The sequence below is a fragment of the Typha latifolia genome, chromosome 1, assembly GCF_019914945.1.
Source record: "Typha latifolia isolate L0001 chromosome 1, TyphaL0001v2, whole genome shotgun sequence".
NCBI lineage: Eukaryota > Viridiplantae > Streptophyta > Magnoliopsida > Poales > Typhaceae > Typha > Typha latifolia.
The window spans coordinates 2,944,084-2,966,841 of record NC_133086.1 but is presented as its reverse complement, the minus strand read 5'-3'; the positions used below and the strand labels follow the sequence as shown (position 1 = coordinate 2,966,841).

Genomic DNA, 22,758 nt, shown 5'->3' with positions numbered 1-22,758 from the left:
TTGGTAGTTGGGTAATCTGTGGCTCGGGCCATCACGAGAAGGCGAGGAAAACCTAGCTGCCTTCGAGTTCGTGTGATCGAGCCTGGCTCCAGAAAGCCATTTTAACTTGAGAGAGGACAAGTGGGATTACGGCAAAGACCATTTGTACGTTGGTAGATGAGTAATCCGTGGCATCTAACGAGCCAAGTTGTCCAATAACTACTAAGAATAGTAGTAGGTGAAGAACGGAAGGTAATGAACACAATACAACATTATATAATACCATCACTAATAAACAATGAAGAATAAGAAGAAGAAGAAGAAGAAGAACTAAGACATGGCTCTTCTCTTCCTCCTTCTCTCCACCCTTTTCCTCTTCTTCTCCATCTACTACCTCTTCTTCTCATCCTCCAAGAAGAAGAAGCCAAACCACCTCCCTATCCCGCCGGGCCCCAAAGGATGGCCCATATTAGGAAACCTCCCTCAAATGGGATCCAAGCCTCACCACACCCTACAATCCCTGTCTAAAACTTATGGGCCCCTCTTCCGCCTCCGTTTCGGCTCGGTGGAGGTCGTCGTCGCCTCCTCCGCCTCCATCGCGGCTCAATTCCTCAAAGTCCACGACGCCAACTTCAGCAACCGGCCCAAGAACTCTGGCGCGGAGCACGTCGCCTACAACTACCAGGACCTCGTCTTCGCCCCCTACGGCCCGCGGTGGCGCTGGCTGAGGAAACTCTGCTCCGTGCACCTCTTCTCCGCCAAGGCCCTCGACGACCTCCGGCCGATACGGGAGTCGGAGTTGAGCCGGATGGTCTGGACCTTGGCCCAGCGCGCGGGGCCGGTGAACTTGGGGGAGGCGGCGAACGTCTGCGCGACGAACGCGCTGGCGCGGGCGACGGTGGGGCGGAGGGTGTTCGAGGAGGGGGAGGAGGCGAGGGAGTTCAAGGAGATGGTGGTGGAGCTGATGAAGCTGGCCGGGGTGTTGAACGTCGGTGATTTCGTGCCCGGGATCGCGTGGATGGACCTGCAAGGGGTGGTGGGGAAGATGAAGAGGCTGCACAAGAGGTACGACGACTTCTTGGATGGGATCATCGCGGAGAGGAGGAACAACATGGGTGGGAATGATTTGTTGAGCGTGCTGCTCAGGCTCAAGGACGACGATGGCCACAACGTCACAGATATCGACATTAAAGCCTTGTTCCTCGTGAGTTACAAATACTTACTTGATTATTATATTTCTTATTATTATATACACTTTCTTCCGATAATGCAAAGAGACAAAGAGTTCCCACCCCACGGTATATGGTAGGATAATATAAAATATTTAAAAAAAAATTAATTCTTTCTCCTCATTATCGGCTTAAGCTTTATTTAAGAATAGTTTATGATTTAACATGTTATTTACACCCTCTTTCCAGAGAACAGGAGAGAAAATAATTTTCTCTTATTATTAAATTTTGAGGAGAGAGAGAAAGAAGTCTTTTGACAGAAAAAAAAAATTTAGATTATTTTTATACAAATATATCAATTGTATTATACTGTTTACTTAAAACTTTTAGATTTTATTATTTAAAATTTTTAAAAATAATTAAATATTATATAATACAGCTTGTGCGGAATACACGACTACACGTTACTTTTATTTTTATGTTGTTTAAAAGAGTAATTTTATGAATCATATAGATTGTGTTTTTTAAATTTAATAATATAAATAATAAATGAAAATTTTAATAGTTAAATATGTTGTTTTTCCTTTTTATCTTCTTAAACTAAACACGTTAAGCTTAATATATTTCTCTTATATCTAAACAAGGCGAGACAAAAATTAATTTCTCTTTCTTTTTTTTTTTTTTCCTCTCACTCCTCTCTTTTCTCTCCTCTCATCCAAATAAAGAGTTAGTGTTAGAGCAAAGCTCTGAGTTCACCTCCTATTACTTAACTGAGGCTAACAATATTAGAATACACTAGAAGGTAGCGGATAGTTTGTAATGGTGGCTCAACAGAAAGTGGTCCCGTTGACACGAAATCTATTTTTCAGTATGCCACTTTCTATATTGGATCACTTGGTCAGTGTCCCTTTCAGTTAACAAACATAGTTAACAAGGTAAGAGGGAAGGCAACAAAAAAATGACTGAAATCTGACACTTGATAATGTAAGTAATAACAATGACAAGTCACTGCACCTAACTCTATTAAACAAAACCGACAAAACTTTTTTAACTTAGGATTATATATCCATTCCATCCAAGTAAGTTGTTTAAAAAATTGTTACATAAGCCTAAATCATGCAATAACAAATAAAAATTTCTTATTTTGTTATTTAATTTAATTTAATTTAATTTTATTTAATTTTTGGGTGCAGAATTTGTTCACAGCTGGAACTGATACATCATCCAGCACAGTAGAATGGGGCTTAGCCGAACTGATTCGCCACCCGGACCTCCTGAAGAAAGCCCAAGTTGAACTGGACTCGGTTGTGGGCCGTGACCAACTCGTCTCCGAGTCCGACTTACCTAACCTACCCTTCATGCAGGCCATCATCAAAGAGACATTCCGGCTCCACCCCTCGACGCCGCTCTCCCTCCCTCGCACGGCGACGGAATCATGCGAGATCGCCGGCTATTACATCCCTAAAGGCGCCACCCTCCTCGTGAACGTATGGGCCATCGCTCGCGACCCAACCTCCTGGCCCGATCCACTAGAATTTAGGCCCGCTCGATTCTTCTCGGGCGGTCCTCAGGAGCGTATGGACGCGTTGGGGAATGACTTTGAGCTCATACCCTTCGGGGCAGGCCGCAGGATTTGTGCCGGCATGAGTTTAGGTTTCAAAATGGTCCAATTTATGACGGCTACTTTGGTGCATGCCTTTGATTGGGCCCTCCCCAAGGGTCAATCTCCAGAAAATTTGGATATGGAGGAAGCCTATGGGCTTACCCTGCAACGGGCTGTTCCTTTGAAGGTGCATGCCATGCCCAGGCTAGCCGGGGAAGCGTACCAAAAGTGCAATTAATGTTTTCTTTAGCTCGGGGGAGAGAGAGAGAGAGAGAGAGAGAGAGAGTCTTGGTTTCAGTGTGAACTCGAAGACTCTCTCTTCTTTTATTAGCATCTTTCGTCTCTATATTAATGCGCAAGGAAGAATAAGATTAGAATGGCACAGGGCTATTATTGATTGTATCTGGAAATTGCACGAGTATATTATATTAACACTGTTTTAACGAACAAATGCAAAGCACTAAAAATATGCAAAGAAACAAATAAACTTTGGAAAAGCAGACGGACAACCTTTTGGGCAGGGCCGCGTGGGGTTCCTTTCCATCATAACATTGTCTCGTAAACCATCCCATCTTATAAAGTTATCCCCGTCCGACCTATCGACGGTTTTATTGATCCCATCACAATGATTAGCTTAGCCTTACGAGAGCAGTGGATCCATCAAGTTTGCTGCTTTATTCTTCTTCCTCTTCCAACGACCTTCGCACAAGCAAGAAAGAACCCAGTAAACTATTCCAGACGAGAAGAACCCAAAGAACCACCCTACGTTATAGATGAACACTAGTATCCCCGGAATAGCGGTCACTATTCCGATCTTATGCAGAAATCCCGGAATAATGGGCCCAAGACTAATCGCCATAGATACGAAAGCCACGAGATTAAACCCCCTTGTGTAATAATATGGGCCCAATGGGCTTGTAGAGTAAAGGGCCTCCACCACCAACTCGGTTCCGCGTATGACGTAGTAATCCACGAGCATCACCCCAGCGATGGGCCCCATCACCGCGGAGTAGCCGACCAGCCACGTATACACGAAGCTATCCGGGGTGGCGTATATCTTCCAGGGCTGGAACGCTATTCCCACGATGGCGATGAATAGTGCACCGCTTTTAAAGCTGAACACGCTAGGGGCGAGGGTGACGAGCGCGTTTGCGGGGGCCACCACGTTGGCCGGAATGTTGGTGGTTAGGATGGCGAGGGTGATCCCGCCGACGGCGAGTAATTTGACGAATATGCCCCCGCCGATGAGGGATAGGAGTTGGATCGGGTCGGAGATGGGCCGTCCGAAGATGAGAACAGTGGCGGAGGTGACGGCAAGGCCTACGAAGGCGAAGCAGCCCATGAAGAGAGGGAGGCCCATTTGGCCCAGGACCTGGTCGGCTTGGCTCCGGGCGTAGCGGGTGAAGTCGGCGATGGTGAGGGCGAAGGCAGCCCAGCTGCCTACGTTGGCGGTTAAGGAGGGGAAGAAGAGGGCCCAGAACTCAGACGGGGTGAGTTGCGAGGGTAAAGAAAGCATCGGGCCGAACCCGCCGGCTTTGAGGTAGGCCCAGGAGAGGAGGAAGAAGGCGAGGAGGATTAGGACCGGAGCGGAGTACCTTTCAAGGGTCCGGATGGCCTGCATGCCCTTGAAAGCGAGTAGGATTTGGGCGAGTAGGAAGAGGGCGAAAGAGGCGAATTGGATGGGGACGGAGACGTGGAGGGAGGAGGGGAGGAGGAGGAGGAGGGCCCTGCCGCCGATCCAGGATTCGATCCCGAACCAGCCGCAGGCGACGAGGGCGCGGAGGAGGGCGGGCACGTGGGCGCCGCGGAGTCCGAAGGCGGCGCGTGCGAGGAGGGGGAAGGTGAGGCCGTAGCGAGCGCCAGGGTGGGAGGCGGCGAGGAGGGGGAGGAGAAGAAAGCACTTGGAGGAGACGATGGTGAGGAGGGCTTGGTACCAGGACATGCCGGACTCGACCAAGGAGCCGGCAATGTAATAGGAGGGGACGCCGACAACCAGGCCCACCCAGAGGGATGCGAACTCCGAGGCGGTGGCGGTGCGCTGGGACGGGGTGGTGGGGCGAAGGCTCGGGGCTGAGGAGGCGTTCGTCATGGCGATGGGAGGATATTGAACGAGGGGAAATGGGGCTGTGGGGGTGGGTGGGACTTCCCTCCTATATGCAATACGCTCATTCAAAAGCCCTGTGAGAAAAGCGTACGTTTCGCAGATGGCAATGGCTTGTTTTTCCTCTTATTTTGAATTTAATCCCTGTTTGGAGAGAAGGCCCACAGGCATAGAACGACATTGACACTAAAAGTCCTTTTTCTAAAAGAAAAATTATACCAAAAGCACATTACACACGAAGGCTCCACTCCACTCACTAACTAACAGCTTACGTTTCTATTTTCTTCTTTTTAGTAGAAGTCCGTAGACGCGGCCTACTTAAATATTCATGCAGGCAAGCGGCGTGCTTTGCAGGACCGTGCTTAATACGGTTGCATCAGAATGGCAGTCAATCGGTACCGTAAGGACCGTAAAGTCAATGCGTAAGAGATGAAACTGCATGACATATAAATATATAGTAAGTGACAAGACAAGCATAGAGAAGAAAATTACCATTTGTGACTATGCGTGAGTATATAGTTTTATACCATCTTATGTAAGCTTATCACGTCGATTGAGAATTTCTTAATAAAATTAAGATATGTGTTATGATTAGCTAAGAAACACTGATAATCATATTCGTTATATTTTTTTTTTAGAGAAATGTGTACGTAACATCGTGGTTTACATTTTATATTTTTACTATTTATAAATAGAGTCCTATGATTTAATAAATATGTGCAGAAAATACTACGTCGTTAGATCAGTTAGTTAAATTTAACTAAATATCTAAGTTAAGTTAACTATACCGAGCAAATTATAAAAATACACTAAATCAAGTCATACTAAGGGCATGAATTTTAATTATTTTAGAAATAAAAGTATTTTAATTATTTTAAAAATAAAATATAACTACTTAATAGAATATTCTTACCGTATTAGTTCAAATCTAACATAAGATATTTTTTACATATATTCGGTAAATCATAGTGCTTAATTTATAAATAGTAAAAATATAGGGAATAAATCATAATTATATTATAAAACAGAGTGTTATATACAACTTTTTTTTTAATTTTTATTTTATAGTTACATTGGTGCTTATGAGTATGCATCATATTATTCATCTTATATCTATAGTTACTTTTAGATTAATTTAGATTATATTTGTTGTCCCGTATGCTCATTATTTGGTAGAATATTTAAATAATCAAGAGAGGGCAACGTTGATATTGAGTAATTTGTATTATTTTCAAACTAGTTGATGTTGATACGGAGGGTTAATTTGTATTATTTTTCAACTAGTTGACGTTGATATCGAGCAGTAATTTGTATTATTTCCAAACTAGTTGGGTCGTAGCCGTACATAGGGCTTCTGCATTTTTATTTATTATTATTTATAAACTTTATATCTTTAAAGACTTGTTGCTGCGACATATAATCTTATAGATCTTGGTTTTGTATTTCACTTGGGGCTGTTGTGTTTTGACTTCTTTGGAAATATTATGGAAGCATTAAAAAAAGGTCTCTTGGATTTTATACACGTGATGTGATGATTGGTGAAAGATATTTTTTAAGTTTATTTTATTCCTAAAAATATAAATATTACATCCGCAGTTTGAATGTTAGATAGCATTATGTGCTCTGTTAGGGGTTGAGCCTGATGTCATTAATAGTTCCGGGAATACTGCATGTGGGCTCACACTTTGATGTTCAATTATTTTTGGTCCGCTGCATTATTGGTCTTTAGATCCAGTGCTCTTGATCTTAATCTCAAAATGGCCAATTCCTTTTCAAGTTCAGCCCTCCAAATGTATAAAACCAAACCAAGACTATATGATAATATTATTTATCATGCCATGTTCAAACTCAAACATTGGTAGAGCCAAGGAGGCTGGTTTAGACCATCCTTTCTTCCATGCTCATCAGTTCTAAATCCGCTCTTTCTTTCATTTTGAAACCTTACTGCAATGTTGGATTGCTGAAATGATTCCCAATCATCGTTGTTTCCTTTACTCCCAGCAGTCTCAGTTGAAGAGGAAGAAAAGGTTGCTCCAGAATCTGAAGTAAATGGTGGTGTGTATTGCCCTATTTGGTTTTGGCTGTTTCCAGTTGCCAGTGTTAACTCCAGGTTTGTCTCTTCGTCAGCCAACAGCTTATCCCCATCTTCGTCTCCAATGTACTCTTTTGCAGGGAGTTCTAGATCAAATATGCAGCTAGGATTCCTTTGGTCTGAGTAACTATAAGATGGTTGATTTGGACCAGCCTCAGTATCTACATTCCTGCTCTTTCGTATGGTTTTTGCGCGCTGCCTGCCCTGCTCAGCATTCTTCATATCTGACATTAATAGCTTCTGAACAGAGTAAAGGCGGTGCAGTTCGTGAACCTAAATCAGGCATGTTAAAAATAATAAGAATCTCTAACAACTCGGAATGATGGATATTAAGTGGACAAAGATGCAAGAGGATTATCTATTAATCTTGCACCGTCTACCTGTTGTTTGAATGTTTCTTCGTGCTTCAATATAGCCATCTTCATGTACTGTTTGCTACAATGTTTTAAATCTCTCTCCATGTCTTTCTGAATCAAATTTAGATTTGTCTGTGTCCTCTGCTGCAGTATTAACTTGATTACTAAAAGGCTTTACGCTTTTGTCTGCTTCTACTTCTTCGCTGTATTATGCTGTCTATCAAGTACTTTTTATGATGTTGGTCTCACCTGCCCATGTTCAGATTCCATATCAGTGATATATGCCATGAATTTCAAGTCTATGACCAAATGAAAAATAATGAAATTATGGAGTTGTTTCTGGTTTGAGATGACATTGGATTTTCTTTTATCAGGGTTTCCAGGTTGTCTGAGCAATTTTTGATCCAACTATGAGATGAGCAAGATAATGAATATATTGTTCGTAGATTCATGCTCATGTTATTTCTCAGCTTTGTTCTTGAACTCCTTAGTTTGCGTTTTTCTTTTCTCTATTAGGTGATATATTATCAGTAAATTTGTTTTCCAAACCTTGAATTGTCATATAACACTGTCTAGAACTGTTGATTTTTTTTTTTTCTAGAAAACCAGTTTAGGCATCCATAGTAAACATCATCATCTCTACATGGAGTAAGCAACACTGTTTCACAAATCAAAGAAAGTTTATTCAATAATTTGCATCTTTTTAATGTCTCTGTTTTGGCATTTTGCTAAATGGTATCGCACCATATATCCTACAGTGCACAGAAAATAACTGATACTATTTGTCAGGGATAAATCATAGAACTTGTTCAGCAAGAAGTAGACATACAATCCCTAAACAAGAAAACAGAAGAAGAAAAAAAAAAGACCCAGATGAGACAAGTTCAAAATGCATAGATTCATTACAGTGTATCTATTGACAGATATAAAGGCGAGTAGAATGGATTTCCCAAAGAACTTATGATGATAGTGCAACATAACCATGGTGGAGAATTTTTGTTCCCTAATCGATGGCCTCTCCCAAACTCATAACTGGAGAATTTTGATACAAGAGATAAAATTAGATCTGAAAGCAGGGTTGCCTCCGAATCAGCTAAAGCCTTCAAGGTCTCATGATAGCCTCTATCTTGCTGAAATTTCCTTGGGGGGATTCCAGTAGCATTTGATAAAGAGTACTTGTGAATGACAGCCAGTAGAGGCTGATCAGATATCTTATACTTCTAGTATATCAAGTACTAGCTCATAGAACATTTTAAATAAATAGGTGAATGATTGAAAAATTCAATCAGATGTGCAATAGATACCAGGCAAAGTCTCAAGGAAAATTAACTTGTTTTCCATAGAAGAAGTTCACCTAGTCACAGGGACAGAATAATATCCTTCTGTAAAGAATGATACGTTATCTTAATTGCAGTCACAGGAAGTAATGTTACTCTACCAAGAAAACAAGACTTGGAGGAACTTCTTTTTATAAACTGAGATCTGTATGATGATCTAAATGGCATGACTTGTATGCTTTTCAAATTAGAGAGAAAGAAGAGAATTCTGAATGAAACCCATGAAAGGAACAAGAGAGGCAAATCACAAGCAGATCCTCACCTGAGAAAAACCTCTCGTCTGTTCATCTTGCTGTGAGCAAGAGAGAGCAAAGGGAAGCTCCTTTGGAGGGCCTAGGAGTTTTCTTCGGGCAAAACAACAAACTCCTAGTACCCAATATTGTTGAGGCAGATGAGGGATTTAAGAATCTCTCCACAGACTCTCACACACCAGAATATATTAGTGGGCTCTCAAGGTATGCCAAACAAAATCCCAGACACTTAGCCAATCCACTGCAAGGATAAGAGATTAAAAGATGCCCTGGATAGTGCCAAGAAAGGACAGAGATAGGTAAGAAGACTTACTTATTAAACACATAGTATTCAGAAATTATGAGGGCAGTACACCAAAAGGAATCACCAAAGAGAGACAGCTAAACCTGCAATGGTTGATCACATGTTTGATGGAATGCTTTGATAATTACCACATATAAAATATTTCCTCCTTGTCTCCATATCTGTTCACATCTATGCTAACACGTCACGTGATAATTTGCGATAGAGGTGAGAAGCTGTAGAAATTAAAGTCTTCAAATTCCTGTTCCTCATGATCAGTTTAAGATTCTACGCTGTCTATTCTCTTGACATTGGAGGATTCGACTAGATCTTAGACAAATCATGGAATAGAATCCAAAGGTGAGGAGACATAGGATCATCTCTGCCAGAACGTGTATCTCTTGCTGGTCATCATCTGAATAGCATCTATTAGCTGGATTTGTTTGTCCTTCGTCTTCATGTTGGCCAGTAGAGTTGGCACAAGGACCAAACATTGATCACCAAATTTCCGGTGGTTACTATAGACTAACTTTAATAGAGAACTTTTTTTTATTATCAAGTGTTCTCCGATCTATCTCTCACCGGGAACGAAGACCACCTAATTGGGAAGCAAATGGGTACTCAAATTAAATAATTAATGGATTGCATGATTGTAATGACAACAGGATATATAGGCGATACTGATCCCAATTCAAGCACCGCACATTTAAATTTAAATCTTTTTTTTTTAAAGCTTCGTCGTTAGAAATATTATAACTAGTGAGCAAGAGGGAGAAAGAAACAAAGGGGGTGTGGCACATGGGTATGACTGCATTATTATGGCCTTGATAGTAGTGGTGTATACGATGAAATCTAGTTCCGTTACTTTCGGAGGAGGGAAAGGGCTGGGTCTTGTCCTTGCTGTACTAATAAATATACCAAGATCTAAAGGCGATCTAGTCCCATGATACATCCAATTGTTTGATTGTGTGTGAAATGGCAATAAAATAACATATCTTTGTTTAGAACTCCATTAACATGCACATGTTGGGATCATGCAAGGGATTAGCATTCTAACTGTGCTTATATATATATATATATATATATATATATATACTATTTTCTTTGTATTTTATTTATTTTTATAATTTTTAACACACAACTTTTATATATAACTAGCATTTATTTACTTTTTATTTTTTCAGATAGACTGGCAGTGGTGAGAGAAACCAAAGTTCACGTGCTATTGACGTCACCCGCAATATAAATCGTGGCCTCTAGCAACGTAAACTTCATCAGGATTCTTTTTATGGATTGGGTGGAATCGTGTCGATTTCTTATAAGGAGATGGGCATGTACACATCTGACACTTGTCCTCACTCTAACAGCCTTCTAGTTCATTGGTCGTGGCTTCTCTCTCTAGCATTATGAGGGGCCCACATGTTGTAATTTGGGTCTCCCTTTAATAGAGAGAGTAACAGAGAGAGAAAGAGGAAGAGGAGGACTTTAACTATGTACATTTATTTTATATGTACAGGGACATAATATTATCAATCTCCTCGTGATTTGATTCATGAGTTATTTTATACGTACAAGGACATAATATAATCGATCTCCTCGTGATATGATTCATGAGTTATTTCATATAATCAACAATCTCGTTACCCATACTTTATTATATATATAATATCATATTTTTTGCATTCTAGAAGAATAAAGTTGGAACGTTAGTACTAGGCCCAATTACCGATGAGGTCCAGCCCAATATACCCAGTAGAATGAGGAACAGTAAGGCTGGCCTTCTTTAAGGGCTTAGCTTATGTTCACGATAAAGACGTTTTTACTTCATTAATGAAGAATACATTTTGGTACTCAGTAAGTTGCTTCCAACTAGCTGACAAGGTGTTAGCGTATATAAAAGACTAGACTCCTCTTAGCCGGCCTGTTAGTTGGCCTATCCACATCTGCTAACTACCTACTTGATCTACCGAATCTTTCTTATCCCGGTTTGCTCGCCAAATCTAATATCACTTATCTGATATATGTCCTAAATGTGACATGTGTCAGTTTAATATTTTTACGTTAGTCTTAAGCAGAGGATGATGAATAATAAATAATATAAAATAAAGTAGAGGAGAATAAAATAATATTATGTCAAGGTACTGGAAATAAAGTGTATTTAAATTTATTTTTTTGTTTTCTTTCTCCATTAGAAATTTTCATTCACACCCTTGCTTTGCATATTTGCATTACTAACCTCTAAATTATGAGACGGGCGACGTGGACGAATGGGCTTTCTGCACTTGATACGAAATGCTAGCCCCGCACCGCAAAGGAGAGAGAAAAATATCGCAGCGTAGTACGACAGCGGAACCGCCTTGATTGACGTCACGTGAAGAAACGGAGACCAACACGTGTCGGTCTCATGATTTAGCCGGTCACCGGGGGAGGGGGGATTTATTCTGGAACTCCCTCTGCTCCGAGTTATTTGCGCTCCTGGCGGATCTGTTGGGGGAAAAAAATGGGGTGGTGGGAACCCATCGTCTTTCCGATGAGGAGGGTCTGGACCGGCGTCGCCACCCGCCTCGGGTTTCGGAAAACCGGTAAGATCTGATCCGATGCTTTGGTTGCTATTTTCCTGACGGTCCGCAGGGATTTCCTTGTCTCCTGACTCCGATTTTGTCTGTCCCCCTTTGCTTGCGGTGACGGCAGGGCTGAGGCGACTGAGGCAGGAGGTGAGCACGTGCGAGTACGAGGACGTGCGCGTGATGTGGGAGATGCTGAGCCAGACGACGGCGGCGGACGGGGAGGTCGGCCGGCATCGGAGTACGGCGAGGAGGCGGCACGTGTGGGACGTGCCGCGGTGGGCCCCGCGAGGAGCGTCTTTAAGCTTCTGCCGAAGCTTCTAGGCCTCTGTCGCACGTGCGGGGGATGCTTGAGGGCTCCTCCGTTTTACGTTTTACTTTGAGAGTAGTGGAGGCTGATGCTCGCTCCCATTGTAGATAGTTTTCATGGTTGTGTTAATCTGATAACGTGAGGTGGATGCTCTACTTGAGGCCATCCCAAAGTTAATCTCGGGTTCCTTCCTTCTTGTTTTTTTTTTCCTTATTTCTTAATCAGTAAACTTCTTTTTACAAGTATAATTAAGACTAAAACTCTCTCTCGATCTGCAAAAGATTATCCTCTAATCCTATTTTAGTCCGAAGAAATGTGAACTGTGGCTATGCCGACAAACACTTTAGCCGCATCATCTCTTATCTTCTTTTGTTTGAGTGATTGATTGTGGCCATAGGCCACAGCATTGTTCTATTTATTTATTTATTTATTAAATTAGTGATCATGGGTTCCATAATGAGGCACCACATCCGCATGGCACTACGTGCCAGTGACCCGTCATTCAACTTTCAAAAGTTGCTGTTTTGATAATGAAATTTAAAAAAGTTAAAAGTCAAGCTCACATTTTACACTCATGGTGGGTCTACATTGCCAAAGATTCGGTCGGACCATGAAGGGGCTCCTGTAAGGGGTAAAATGAAGGGGATTTTACTTGTGCTGGGGCGGAAAACAGCCGCCGATCTCTCTCTTCTTCTTGGATATTCTCAATGGCAAACAAGATTGATCATTTATTAGCAAACAGGGAATCTTGTTCTGATATTTTTTTTTATTTTTTGAACTGGCTCTTCAATTTGATACTATTACTCTTTCCCAATTAATTGGGCTATAAAGTTTTCTAAGTTTAATAGTAGGAACATTTTGGTTAGTTTAAGGAAAGATGTCTCTCTGAACGATTTAACTTGCTTGCTTTCTATACATCTAGCATTCTCAGAATCCATAATTGTAAACGAACTGGCTTTTCAACTCTTTTTTAATTCAAAAAAGAAAAGAAGAAGCAGTCAGAGCTCTATTCCAGACAAGTTAAATCACAGCTTGCCTAACTTAGACGTCATAAACAATTCATCATTATACTAAGTTATCATTGTAATGTTAACTCATGATGAAAGTTGGTTCCTTTTCGTGGGCGTTAGAAATGTTATTAGATGAATTTTTCACCAAAGCATTTTATGAGCACGATTTAAATTTATTAAATTTAAAAAAGCTACGTCAGTTCGTCTTTAACATATATGGAAAGGGGGAAGCTGTTATGGACTTCTTCATACAGACACGAAAGCTTTGTGATTCAGCCTCTTAAAGGCTCAAGAGTTCAAACTGTCTAACTTTATGATGGAAGTTGACTCCGAGGGCCTCACCAATGTTCTATATCAACGGGCCCCTTCTTTTTTGATAAGGGAGGGCGACATATCTTGATGTTGTTCATCTTTTAAAGATTTTATTTGTTATAACTATTATCCACTACTCTAGGAATGTCAACCAGACTGTGCACGGGTTGGGAGCCCTAGGACGAATTTAAGAATTTGATTTGTTTTGATTTAGTTCTTGGTCGATTGTATAGAGATTCCGAAGATATCTCTTCGGATATTTAAGAGAAACTTATGGCCCCTTGTCAGACAATGAATTAATTACCTTTTTCTACCGAAAAAAGAAGGTGGCGGTTAAAAAATGAAGAAAAAGTAGTAGTTATTATATTGGAGTCGGCCGCTTTCTCGCCTAACCGCATCTTGTTATCGCCGACTTTTCTTCCAATTCTTCTTCCTTATCCTCTCTATTCGTAACTTTTCGGAGAGATGACGAATAACCCATTCGAGCCTATTCTGAAAACATTCGACTCCTTGTCCCGTTGCCTCCAAACCCATCTCTCCCGCGTTTTCGTTTCTCCCAGTGGCGACAAAAGAAGCAGCTCTTCGATTAGTGCCAACGCACTTCGTCCACTCTTGTCCTTCTCGCCGAAGCCTGTCCTTCCAGAAGAGAGCCCAGATGCCGTTTCGCCGATAAAGGTGGTTCCTTGTGCTCCACTTTGCGTTTCCACGAGACATTTGGAGATCTTTGACGTTGGTAACTTGTTTCAGGAAAAAAATGTGGCGCCTTTGACGAAAGAGGAGCTTGGAAGGGCTACTTGGACTTTGCTTCATACCATTGCAGCACAGGTGTTTGATGTTTTGTCTATGTGATGTTTTTCGTCTGTTCTTTTTTTTATTCAAAATAAATACCCATTTGACTGGCAATGCTTCTGAAATTTATGTTGGAAAGTTACAATTGGTAGATTGATGTGATATATACAACTTTTGCTATCGATATATTTGCGTAAAACTTTTAGACTGGATATTAAGGTTGGAAATTGTGCCTCCAAGACCTGACTAAAGTAAGTACCAACTAGGTCACAACCATTTAGTAGAGAACAAAAACTGTTGTAAAGAACCATGTCTGCTGAATATTTGTTTCTAGCTGTCAATTCAATATTTTGCAAGGGTATATTTCTCTGTCTGATCTTTCTCGACATCTCACCATTTCTTTCATCGATATATTTATTTGATTTTTTTTTTTTAGTTTCCGGAGCAGCCAACCAGGCAGCAGAGACGAGATGCAAAAGAACTGGTACGCAGACAGACATTCAAGTTTGCAAGATCTGGACTAATGATTATCTTATTTATTTTAGCTTAGTTCAATTTGGACTATTAAACTAGGAACCGATATGTTCCTTCAGAACTACAGATACAATCTTGAAGTCTTTTGGTAAATTTAGTTTGTACATGTTGCCATCAATGAATGTTCTAGTTCTATCTGAAGACAGCCAAGCATTATTTCTTTTTGTCAAAGCCCCTTCTCGGAGCAGTTCATCATTCTTTTGGTTGCTGCAGTTAAGTCTTTTTGTTTTATTAATTCATACATAAGAATAACACAGATACTGATTTGTACGTGTAGATGGCCATATTATCTCGACTTTACCCTTGCAGAGATTGTGCTGATCATTTTAAGGAAGTGTTGAAGTAAGTACTCCATTCCTGTATTCTTCAAATATAACTTTAATATTCTTTTTGTTAATTCTACCTCATTTGCTGCAAAGGGTCTGATCATCTGAGAGATGACCACTTTATGAGTTCTTAGCTTCAGGTCAAGCGGAAAATTTAGTTTGAGATAAATGTGTGGGCAGATCGATTGATTTATACGATATTCTGGATTTTGCTCAATTTCGTGGTTGAAAAGAAAAAAAGGAAAAAATAAAGAGAGAATCGATATAAATATAAAGTAAGCAACCTGGTTGTAGATACTTACTTTAGGTTATAACTTTGAAAAGATTTTTTTTAACTTTTTACACTTTAGAAGATCTTCAATTTATTCTAAATCTCAAATATATATAACAAGGCCTCCTGGCAAAAGTTGGGTTGCAGAGAAATCCTAATCTATGAGCAGAGAACAATTTAAAATCTTGTTGCAGCAACAACAATTGCGGTTGTTACTCCTAAAAAGGAATAAGAGAATAGGAAGATGAGGTAAATTTTTGATGCTGATCAAAGAGAACTTGCATACTGATAAAGTGATAATGTAGCCTGCTAGATAGTTGGATGCTTACATAATGATAAAGATTGTGCTGATCAATCATGGTATCTTTAATAGGATATCCCCTATTTGTTTTAGGTAGCTATTGCTGCAACGAGTTCGTGCTACTCATACGTCTTGTCATTGTAAATTAGTGTGCATATAAATGCTATTGTATGATTGTCTTTTAAATTATCAATTCATGGACACAGTTATGAAATGACATTAACCTAGCAAATATTGCTTAAATGTTATATCTATTGTTATTTGTGCATGATTGGCTGTAATTGGCAGGGCAAATCCTGTACAAGCAGGATCACAGGCCGAATTCTCTCAGTGGCTATGTCATGTGCACAATGTGGTTAACAGAAGGTAAAGTAAATGTCCACCTTCTCCCGTAATATGTCTCCAGCCCTGCCTGCTGGCCACTCCCTTGAATTCAAGGAAGCTCCCTACCTATCTCGAAGGGAGAAGATATCAATAAATCTGCTGATGATCGAATCAGACATTGTACTAACAGGAGAATTTTGATGTTTCTCTTTTTACAGCCTCGGAAAATTGATATTTCCCTGTCAGCGAGTCAATGCACGGTGGGGTAAGTTGGATTGCAAGGATCGCTCCTGTGATTTGGAAGGCCCCGCTGACATCAAATCTAACTTCAAAGTGTAGGATGAATTACATCTGTGAGTACTGAATTGAAAATTGAAATAGATAATATATGTGCGCATGTGGTCATAATACTCCAAAGATGTAAGCAATGAGTGGAACAAGTGGATATAATCTGATATGGAAACTGGACTCAAAGCAAGGCTGTGGAATTGTCCTTTTCCTTCTTTATTTTTATTTATTTTATTAAGTGTGGTATTTATATGTTCCAAGATAGGTGGAGTCGTGCTTGTATATTCTTTTTTTTTCTTTGTTGGAGCACGTTATTATCAAAACTTAATATCTGCCATGAGTTTGCAGTAACTGCATCAATCAGTCGTCAGAAAGTCAGGACAAATGGTTTACAGATTGGTTGCATTTATTTCAGTTTCCTTATAAGCTGTTGCTGGATGTATACAGACAATTGAGACTTTTAAGTGAAAAAAATAAAATAAAAAATCTAACGTTTCTGTGAATTTTCAAGTAATTGACAGCCTGAGAACATTTGATATCTCTGTAGAACAAATGAGAAAAAAATGTCAAGTATTTAATAACTTAAGAACACAGAAGAAGAAAAGATGGATAGTAAAGAATCTAATTTTGGTTTACTTATTAACTAAAGCATCACAAGTTATAGACAATGAGCGCCGCAAATAACCCCACTATTACATCTGGATCGGATTTTATCTGTTCGTGATCCGGATCCGTTTTTTGAAAACACATTGGCTCTACCAAAGTTAGGGTTTGGCGGTACGCTATAAAAGCTCCTCCTCTACTCGCCGCGATCTTTCAGCCGGTTTCCTCTGCGATCTGAGAGAGAGAGAGAGAGAGAGATGGGACACAGTAACGTCTGGAACTCTCACCCCAAGAACTATGGACCTGGATCTCGCTGTTGGTGAGGAATTCCATCCTTGTTATCTCTAAGCTTCTCATATAAAGAAAGCCCTTCGCTTTTATCCACTTATATCAGCAATCTGGTTACGAAGACGTTTAAATCTTTGCATATCCCTTAGATTTTGATATTTGTATTTTGTTTTTGTTCTGATTTCTTGACTCACCCCTGTCGTACTACAGAAGTATCATGTTTTCTACCGTTCAATTGTTTCGAAGACTACGATAGTCCACAATTGAATGGAATCTTAATTTTATCAAGATAGCGTTTCTAAAAAGTGTATATATATATACATATGATTTGGAATTAAGAGGTGTATTTATTGATGAATTGCATGGTTGTGTTCTAGAAGTAATAATGGCTGTCCTAAAATTCACTGGAGTTGAACTGATGCTCTTCTCTTCTTCTTTCGCAGCCGGGTATGTGGAAACCCTCATGCATTGATCCGGAAGTACGGACTTATGTGCTGCAGACAGTGCTTCCGCAGCAACGCCAAGGAGATTGGTTTCATTAAGGTGCAATTTTGTCGTTTTTCATCTTTTTACGATGGTTATTTCTTTTGTTTGCCCATGGATAGAGGATGACTATGATTTTTTTCTCATAACACAATTACTTTAAAGAAGAGAATGATGTCTGCATGGCTAGTAGTGACGTTAGTTAAATTAGTTCTAGATTTCAGTAAGTCTATTATTGTTTTTATTTCTGAAATCAGCGCAGTAGTGGGCCAATTTCTTGCTTCAAATTGGATTGTTCTGTAAATTTAGTTTGCAAGATGGCTCATGTTTTTAGGCCTTGTTTACTTTAAGAATAAGGTCAATTTTAGATTGAATATTCTTATTTAATTTTCAAAATAAGGTTTTAATTTTAGAAATAACTATTTTTATATTTATTTATGTTCTGAAATAATGATGTATTAATTATTTTTTATGTGATATAAAGTGAAAGAAAAGATAAAAAAATATTTTGTTTTTTATAAAATTACTATAAAGTCCTTTTGATTTAATATAAAATAGGTTGATATGATAGATATCGATGGTAAATTAATAATTAAATTAGTGTGTGGTATAAAATGTAATTTTAATGAATAATATTTATATTCTGGAATAGAATTATTATGATGTTTGGTTATTATTTTAAAATAAAAAATTATATTCTAGACTAAAAAAAATATTCCTAAAGTGAACAAGAGCTTAATATGTTTGGTTTGATTTGATGACAAACCATCATGTAGGCATCCACGATATTAATGTGAATTTAGTGTTTGCTCTGCCAAGTTGTCATTTAATTGATTTGTAAGCATTTTTACCATCGGCTGTGGTCACCATCTGTAGTGTCGCAGTAATGCATTCTAAGCTTGTGTTCTTTTTGGGTTCGTAAACTGAATTGAGCAGTTAGGAGGAACATGAACAATGAAGGCTTAGTGAAAATGATTAGTATTTCCAACCAATTAATCTGACTTGAGTGCGCTTCCAATGACATGGTTTATGAGAAAACTTTCTAATTTTTTTTTTGCCAGGGATATTCTATTACCTTGCAGTCTTTATAAGATGCAGGATGAAAAACTAACTTCTTATTTTGATATTTCCTTTCCATCCGTTCTCAATTTTGTACGTACCTTTACCAAGAATCCTTCATTTTCCTCCCTCTTTAGGAGGGAAGGAAACAATAATCTTTTCTTTATCTTCTGCACCATCAATGGACACCATAAGTCAGGTTTGCCCTTGAAATTTTTTTATTTGCATGGTCTTTCCTGTGGTCAGATCAGGTACACCGAATTATCTCATTATGATACAGAAGTGCCCCCATACTCTATTAATCTCTCCACTAACAGGGCCGCATTTCATTAATTTTCTTCTTTCATGACGTACTAATTCTGGTTTTTCCTAGACATGAGAGCCAGAGGTAGAGTGTACTGTTGCATTGTCGTAGGAAGAGACTTCATATTTTATTCAATTTATCATAGGGATCTGGGGCTTGCAATAACCAAGTTAAAGGCTTCCATCCGCTATCCATACACACCACTTCATATTGAGAAACTGCCATAGAAAATTAGTGATTTAAGTGCATAAGGTGGCTATCACATTTAGATCCAGTTCGGAAGTAGAATAAGCTGATCCTCCTGGGTCAAAACGAGTGATAAAATAGTTACACCTGTGGTCATATAAATACTATCCCACTTCCAATCTGGCCTTCATAAATGGAGTTTTAAGTCAGAAGTACTTCATATTAGATAATTATTGTCTCTGTTTCACTAGTTTCTGTTTTTACCATCAATCTGTGTATTACACTAGTACTAAATGGTGCACTAACTGGTCTTTTTATCTCTCCTTTTTTTACAGTATCGCTGAGGAATTCCTGAATGGTACATATTGAGGGCTGGACCGATTAGGTTAAAGAAAAGTTTCCCTGCCACCTGCGGAAAATATTTTATTTCCAATTTTAAGCAATGCCGTATTTAATGTTGACTCGTCATTTTTGTAGTTCAAAAACTATTTCACGAGGTAGACGTGATTATTGAACTTCTGATCTCGTTTTGCTGTAAACAATTTTTATGTAGTCTTGTTCGCTAATCAAATGCATGATACTTTTGTAGTGACGTTTGTTGGCGATAACAATCTGATTCCAAAAAATCCGATCAAAATAAATTAAAAATAAACTTACAAATTTCAGAATATAAATTCTGAATAGTCGAGTCTAGTGTTGGACACTATCTCCTTAAGACCAATTCGCCCTCCACCGATTGCTTCTGGAACAGTGGACGTCGGTCTCCCAGGATACAACGACTGCCTTGCACTGGAAAGGAAGCAACTTTCTAATGCCTTGATTAGACCTGAACCGTGCTGTACTCTCTCTCGACCAGTAGACTCAAAACTAAAAAGACTCGACAATAAACTCTCTTATGTGTATTTTTATTATGCAGACTGACAGCCTATTTATAGAGGTAAACAGGCTCGACGAAAAGATGCAAAATCACCGAATGGATGCACCATTTGGGTCGAGTTCAACCAACTAACTGAATTGATTAACTGATTATCGACACCACTTCGATCCCGAATCAAATCAGACTTGAACCCGAACCCGTAAAATTGGACTTTGACCCGTGCGTGCGAGCCGAGCCGAGCCGGGCGGCGCGCGTGTGTGTGTTAGGTTGCATAGTAACCTTTATCCACAAAATAGGTACCCCTTTTGGGGCCCAAAGCCCATAGGAAGTTTGTTGCTTATATACCATACTAACATTTCTCAAATATCCAATATGGTACTAAACTTACTTTCCTTTATTTCCCATTGCCATGATACCCACTTTAGAGCCAATTATCATTCACTTCTCTTCATGAATTTGATTAAGTGAATATATGACAATAAAGTATGCTTTGAGCTAAATTGATTCCACCATTAAACCATTATAAATAATGTGTGGGCCCCACTTAAAACTTAGCTCAAAATTAATAAAATATTCATGTCAAAATCATGAAATTACCAACAACGTTTGGCATAATTTTGTTTGCATTGTGTGGTTCCAACTATAGACTAAATTGTGCGTCGTGGAGATGAGTATTCCTGGTATTTATGCTAAACCTCAGTGCTCGGGGGTGTGCTCTTGTTTGAAGTAGTAGTTTTGCACTTGTTTCTGATGTTCTCAGCACGAAGCTTAAGCTTGAGTGCCAGAGAGATCAGAGATGGTTGTTTTTATTTTTGGTATGGTAGCGATGTTTTGGATGTGTATAATACTTTTCATCGTCTGATGCTATGTCAAGAGTTTTATATGTATTAACAATTTTTTAAATATGATCTTAAGTCATACCAAGAGATATTTTGCTCTTTGATGTTAAAACTTCTTGGTTCAGTTGGTTGCTTGGGATAGTGAGATATGGAAATGTGAAAGCCTATGTTTGTTCATTTTTATCTCAGCTTTTAGGTAAAATAAAATATTTGAGATAACCAAGTGAGTTAATCCTGTAGTGACAGATAACAGTTTTGCCCCTTTTTAAATCTCTCGCCCTAAATCCTAGGTTAGATTCATATTAAACATTATATTACTATAAGACTATATTATATTATACTCGGTAATAATTTTTAAAAAATATATAGTTAAAATATTTTGACATAAGATGTTCATATATGATGTTATTCTCAAGTAGACAGCATAATAGTTGTAAAGTAAAATTATAAATATTAATTTATATTAAACTAAGAAAAGGATAATAAGATTGATTTTTTTATTTTTTTTATTTTTTATTGTAACTATCTTAATTAAATACCGTTTTCATTTTTAATTTAATACATCATTGCATTTATTTTTATTTTTATTTTCCAACCAAATACTTAATAAAAATTTGGATAGCACCATCACATCACTTATCTCCTGAAAGTCCACATTTTATCCTCTTATCTTATTTTTTTTCTTATCCTGCGACTAAATGGTCCCTTAAACAGTGAAGCTAGAATTATATCTGCCCATTAATTCTCCTTCAGTACGGATGCGAAACTCCAGACACCAATAGCATAATATTCTTAACGACAACAGCCAGCCATAGCGGTGTTATTTATTCATATGACGCATGGTAAACAAAATATGATGTTTTTTTTATCTGTCGTTATCTAATAGCAAAGGTTGTGAATAGACTTAACCTTTTTCACGCCAACCAAAAGGATCCATAGACTCGAAGAACAAAGAACAAAAAGAGGCCCATAGACAGGTCACATCTCCCTTATTCTCATTCTCATTCTCATTCTCTCAACCTTACCACTACGCTGAAGTGTCTATTCCTTCCTTCAGGGGGCCAAAAGGCGTGGTACCAGTACTGCAAGAATGATCGAAAAAGATAATGTTGATCTCAGATGTTTTTTTTTTTTTTTTTTGACTCATTTAGCTCTGTTCACAGGGAATTTTTATGTCAAGCTCTCAATTTCCTTAAAAAAAAGTCAGTTTTTCTGGGTTGTGATTAAACTTGTAACATATACTGGAGGTATAGCTAGTTATGTTACTGGGTTGCCTGACGGGAGGATCAAAAGAAGATGAGAGAAATAGTAACAATACATTAGAGTCGACATGGAAAAAAAGAGACCTAAACACTGCAAGACAAAACAATAATTAAGCCGCAGCAGCATAAGGTTCTGCGAATTGCTTGCTTACAGTTCACGTCTCAGATAAAATATATCATTATAGGATTATAACCCTCCATTTAAGCAAGCCAACTTCAAGGATCAGAAAGAGTACTAGTTTTACTTCTCAGTGGAAAGGAAAGCTACAAAATAAGCACTCCATGGGGAGAATAAAAACCAAGTTTTCTTGATTAAACTTCACGAAACCTGACTATAGCTCTCCTCTTTGTAGTTCACGATCTTTAATGCAGAAAGATTTTAGAGACGAAACGAAGGTGTCTCAAATCCTCACCATATGCTTTCCCTAGGCAAATTATATACCCATGTGTCTAACACTTCAAGAATATTTTCATGACATGAACGAATTTGAAGATAAGAAATTCATACATAACATTCACAGATTAATCCTTTTATCGTATTAGTCTCCACTGAAGCAATATATGTTCAACATGCCACTCGGTCTGAAGAAGTTGTTCCAAAATACTTCACATCGTCTTTGTTAAGTTGCACCAGTAAGTAGGCTTATATTCTTATTT

At 38.9% G+C, this 22,758-nt stretch overlaps 5 protein-coding genes across 6 annotated transcripts; 3 read left to right on the top strand and 2 right to left on the bottom strand.

Annotated features, from left to right (window-relative positions):
• The first annotated feature begins 241 nt into the window (after positions 1-241).
• On the top strand, positions 242-3,153 carry LOC140796492 (flavonoid 3'-monooxygenase CYP75B137). The gene is made up of 2 exons (XM_073149540.1): positions 242-1,183; positions 2,342-3,153. The coding sequence occupies exons 1-2, from the start codon at positions 317-319 to the stop codon at positions 2,987-2,989; spliced, it is 1,515 nt and encodes a 504-aa protein (XP_073005641.1). The 5' UTR covers positions 242-316; the 3' UTR covers positions 2,990-3,153.
• Positions 3,118-4,975, bottom strand: LOC140796501 (purine-uracil permease NCS1-like). The gene has a single exon (XM_073149549.1). The coding sequence runs from the start codon at positions 4,838-4,840 to the stop codon at positions 3,392-3,394; it is 1,449 nt and encodes a 482-aa protein (XP_073005650.1). The 5' UTR covers positions 4,841-4,975; the 3' UTR covers positions 3,118-3,391.
• A 1,670-nt stretch (positions 4,976-6,645) lies between these two features.
• On the bottom strand, positions 6,646-9,404 carry LOC140781872 (uncharacterized). Of its 2 annotated transcripts, none has more exons than XM_073128160.1 (4): positions 9,276-9,404; positions 8,900-9,157; positions 7,325-7,549; positions 6,646-7,217 (listed from the first exon to the last, which is right to left on the bottom strand). In XM_073128160.1, exons 3-4 carry the CDS (start codon positions 7,403-7,405, stop codon positions 6,684-6,686), a joined length of 615 nt encoding a protein of 204 aa, XP_072984261.1. In that variant the 5' UTR covers positions 7,406-7,549; positions 8,900-9,157; positions 9,276-9,404; the 3' UTR covers positions 6,646-6,683. The 2 variants fall into 2 exon arrangements, with proteins under 2 accessions (XP_072984261.1, XP_072984252.1); XM_073128151.1 differs by having other exon boundaries at positions 8,900-9,129; positions 9,202-9,353.
• A 4,071-nt stretch (positions 9,405-13,475) lies between these two features.
• LOC140781597 (FAD-linked sulfhydryl oxidase ERV1) lies at positions 13,476-16,537 on the top strand. Its single transcript, XM_073127650.1, has 6 exons — positions 13,476-14,042; positions 14,115-14,192; positions 14,593-14,640; positions 14,968-15,032; positions 15,877-15,954; positions 16,131-16,537. The coding sequence occupies exons 1-6, from the start codon at positions 13,833-13,835 to the stop codon at positions 16,249-16,251; spliced, it is 600 nt and encodes a 199-aa protein (XP_072983751.1). The 5' UTR covers positions 13,476-13,832; the 3' UTR covers positions 16,252-16,537.
• A 441-nt stretch (positions 16,538-16,978) lies between these two features.
• Positions 16,979-19,715, top strand: LOC140800164 (small ribosomal subunit protein uS14z/uS14y/uS14x-like). The gene is made up of 3 exons (XM_073154829.1): positions 16,979-17,122; positions 17,535-17,634; positions 19,459-19,715. Exons 1-3 carry the CDS (start codon positions 17,061-17,063, stop codon positions 19,465-19,467), a joined length of 171 nt encoding a protein of 56 aa, XP_073010930.1. The 5' UTR covers positions 16,979-17,060; the 3' UTR covers positions 19,468-19,715.
• Positions 19,716-22,758: the final 3,043 nt, after the last annotated feature.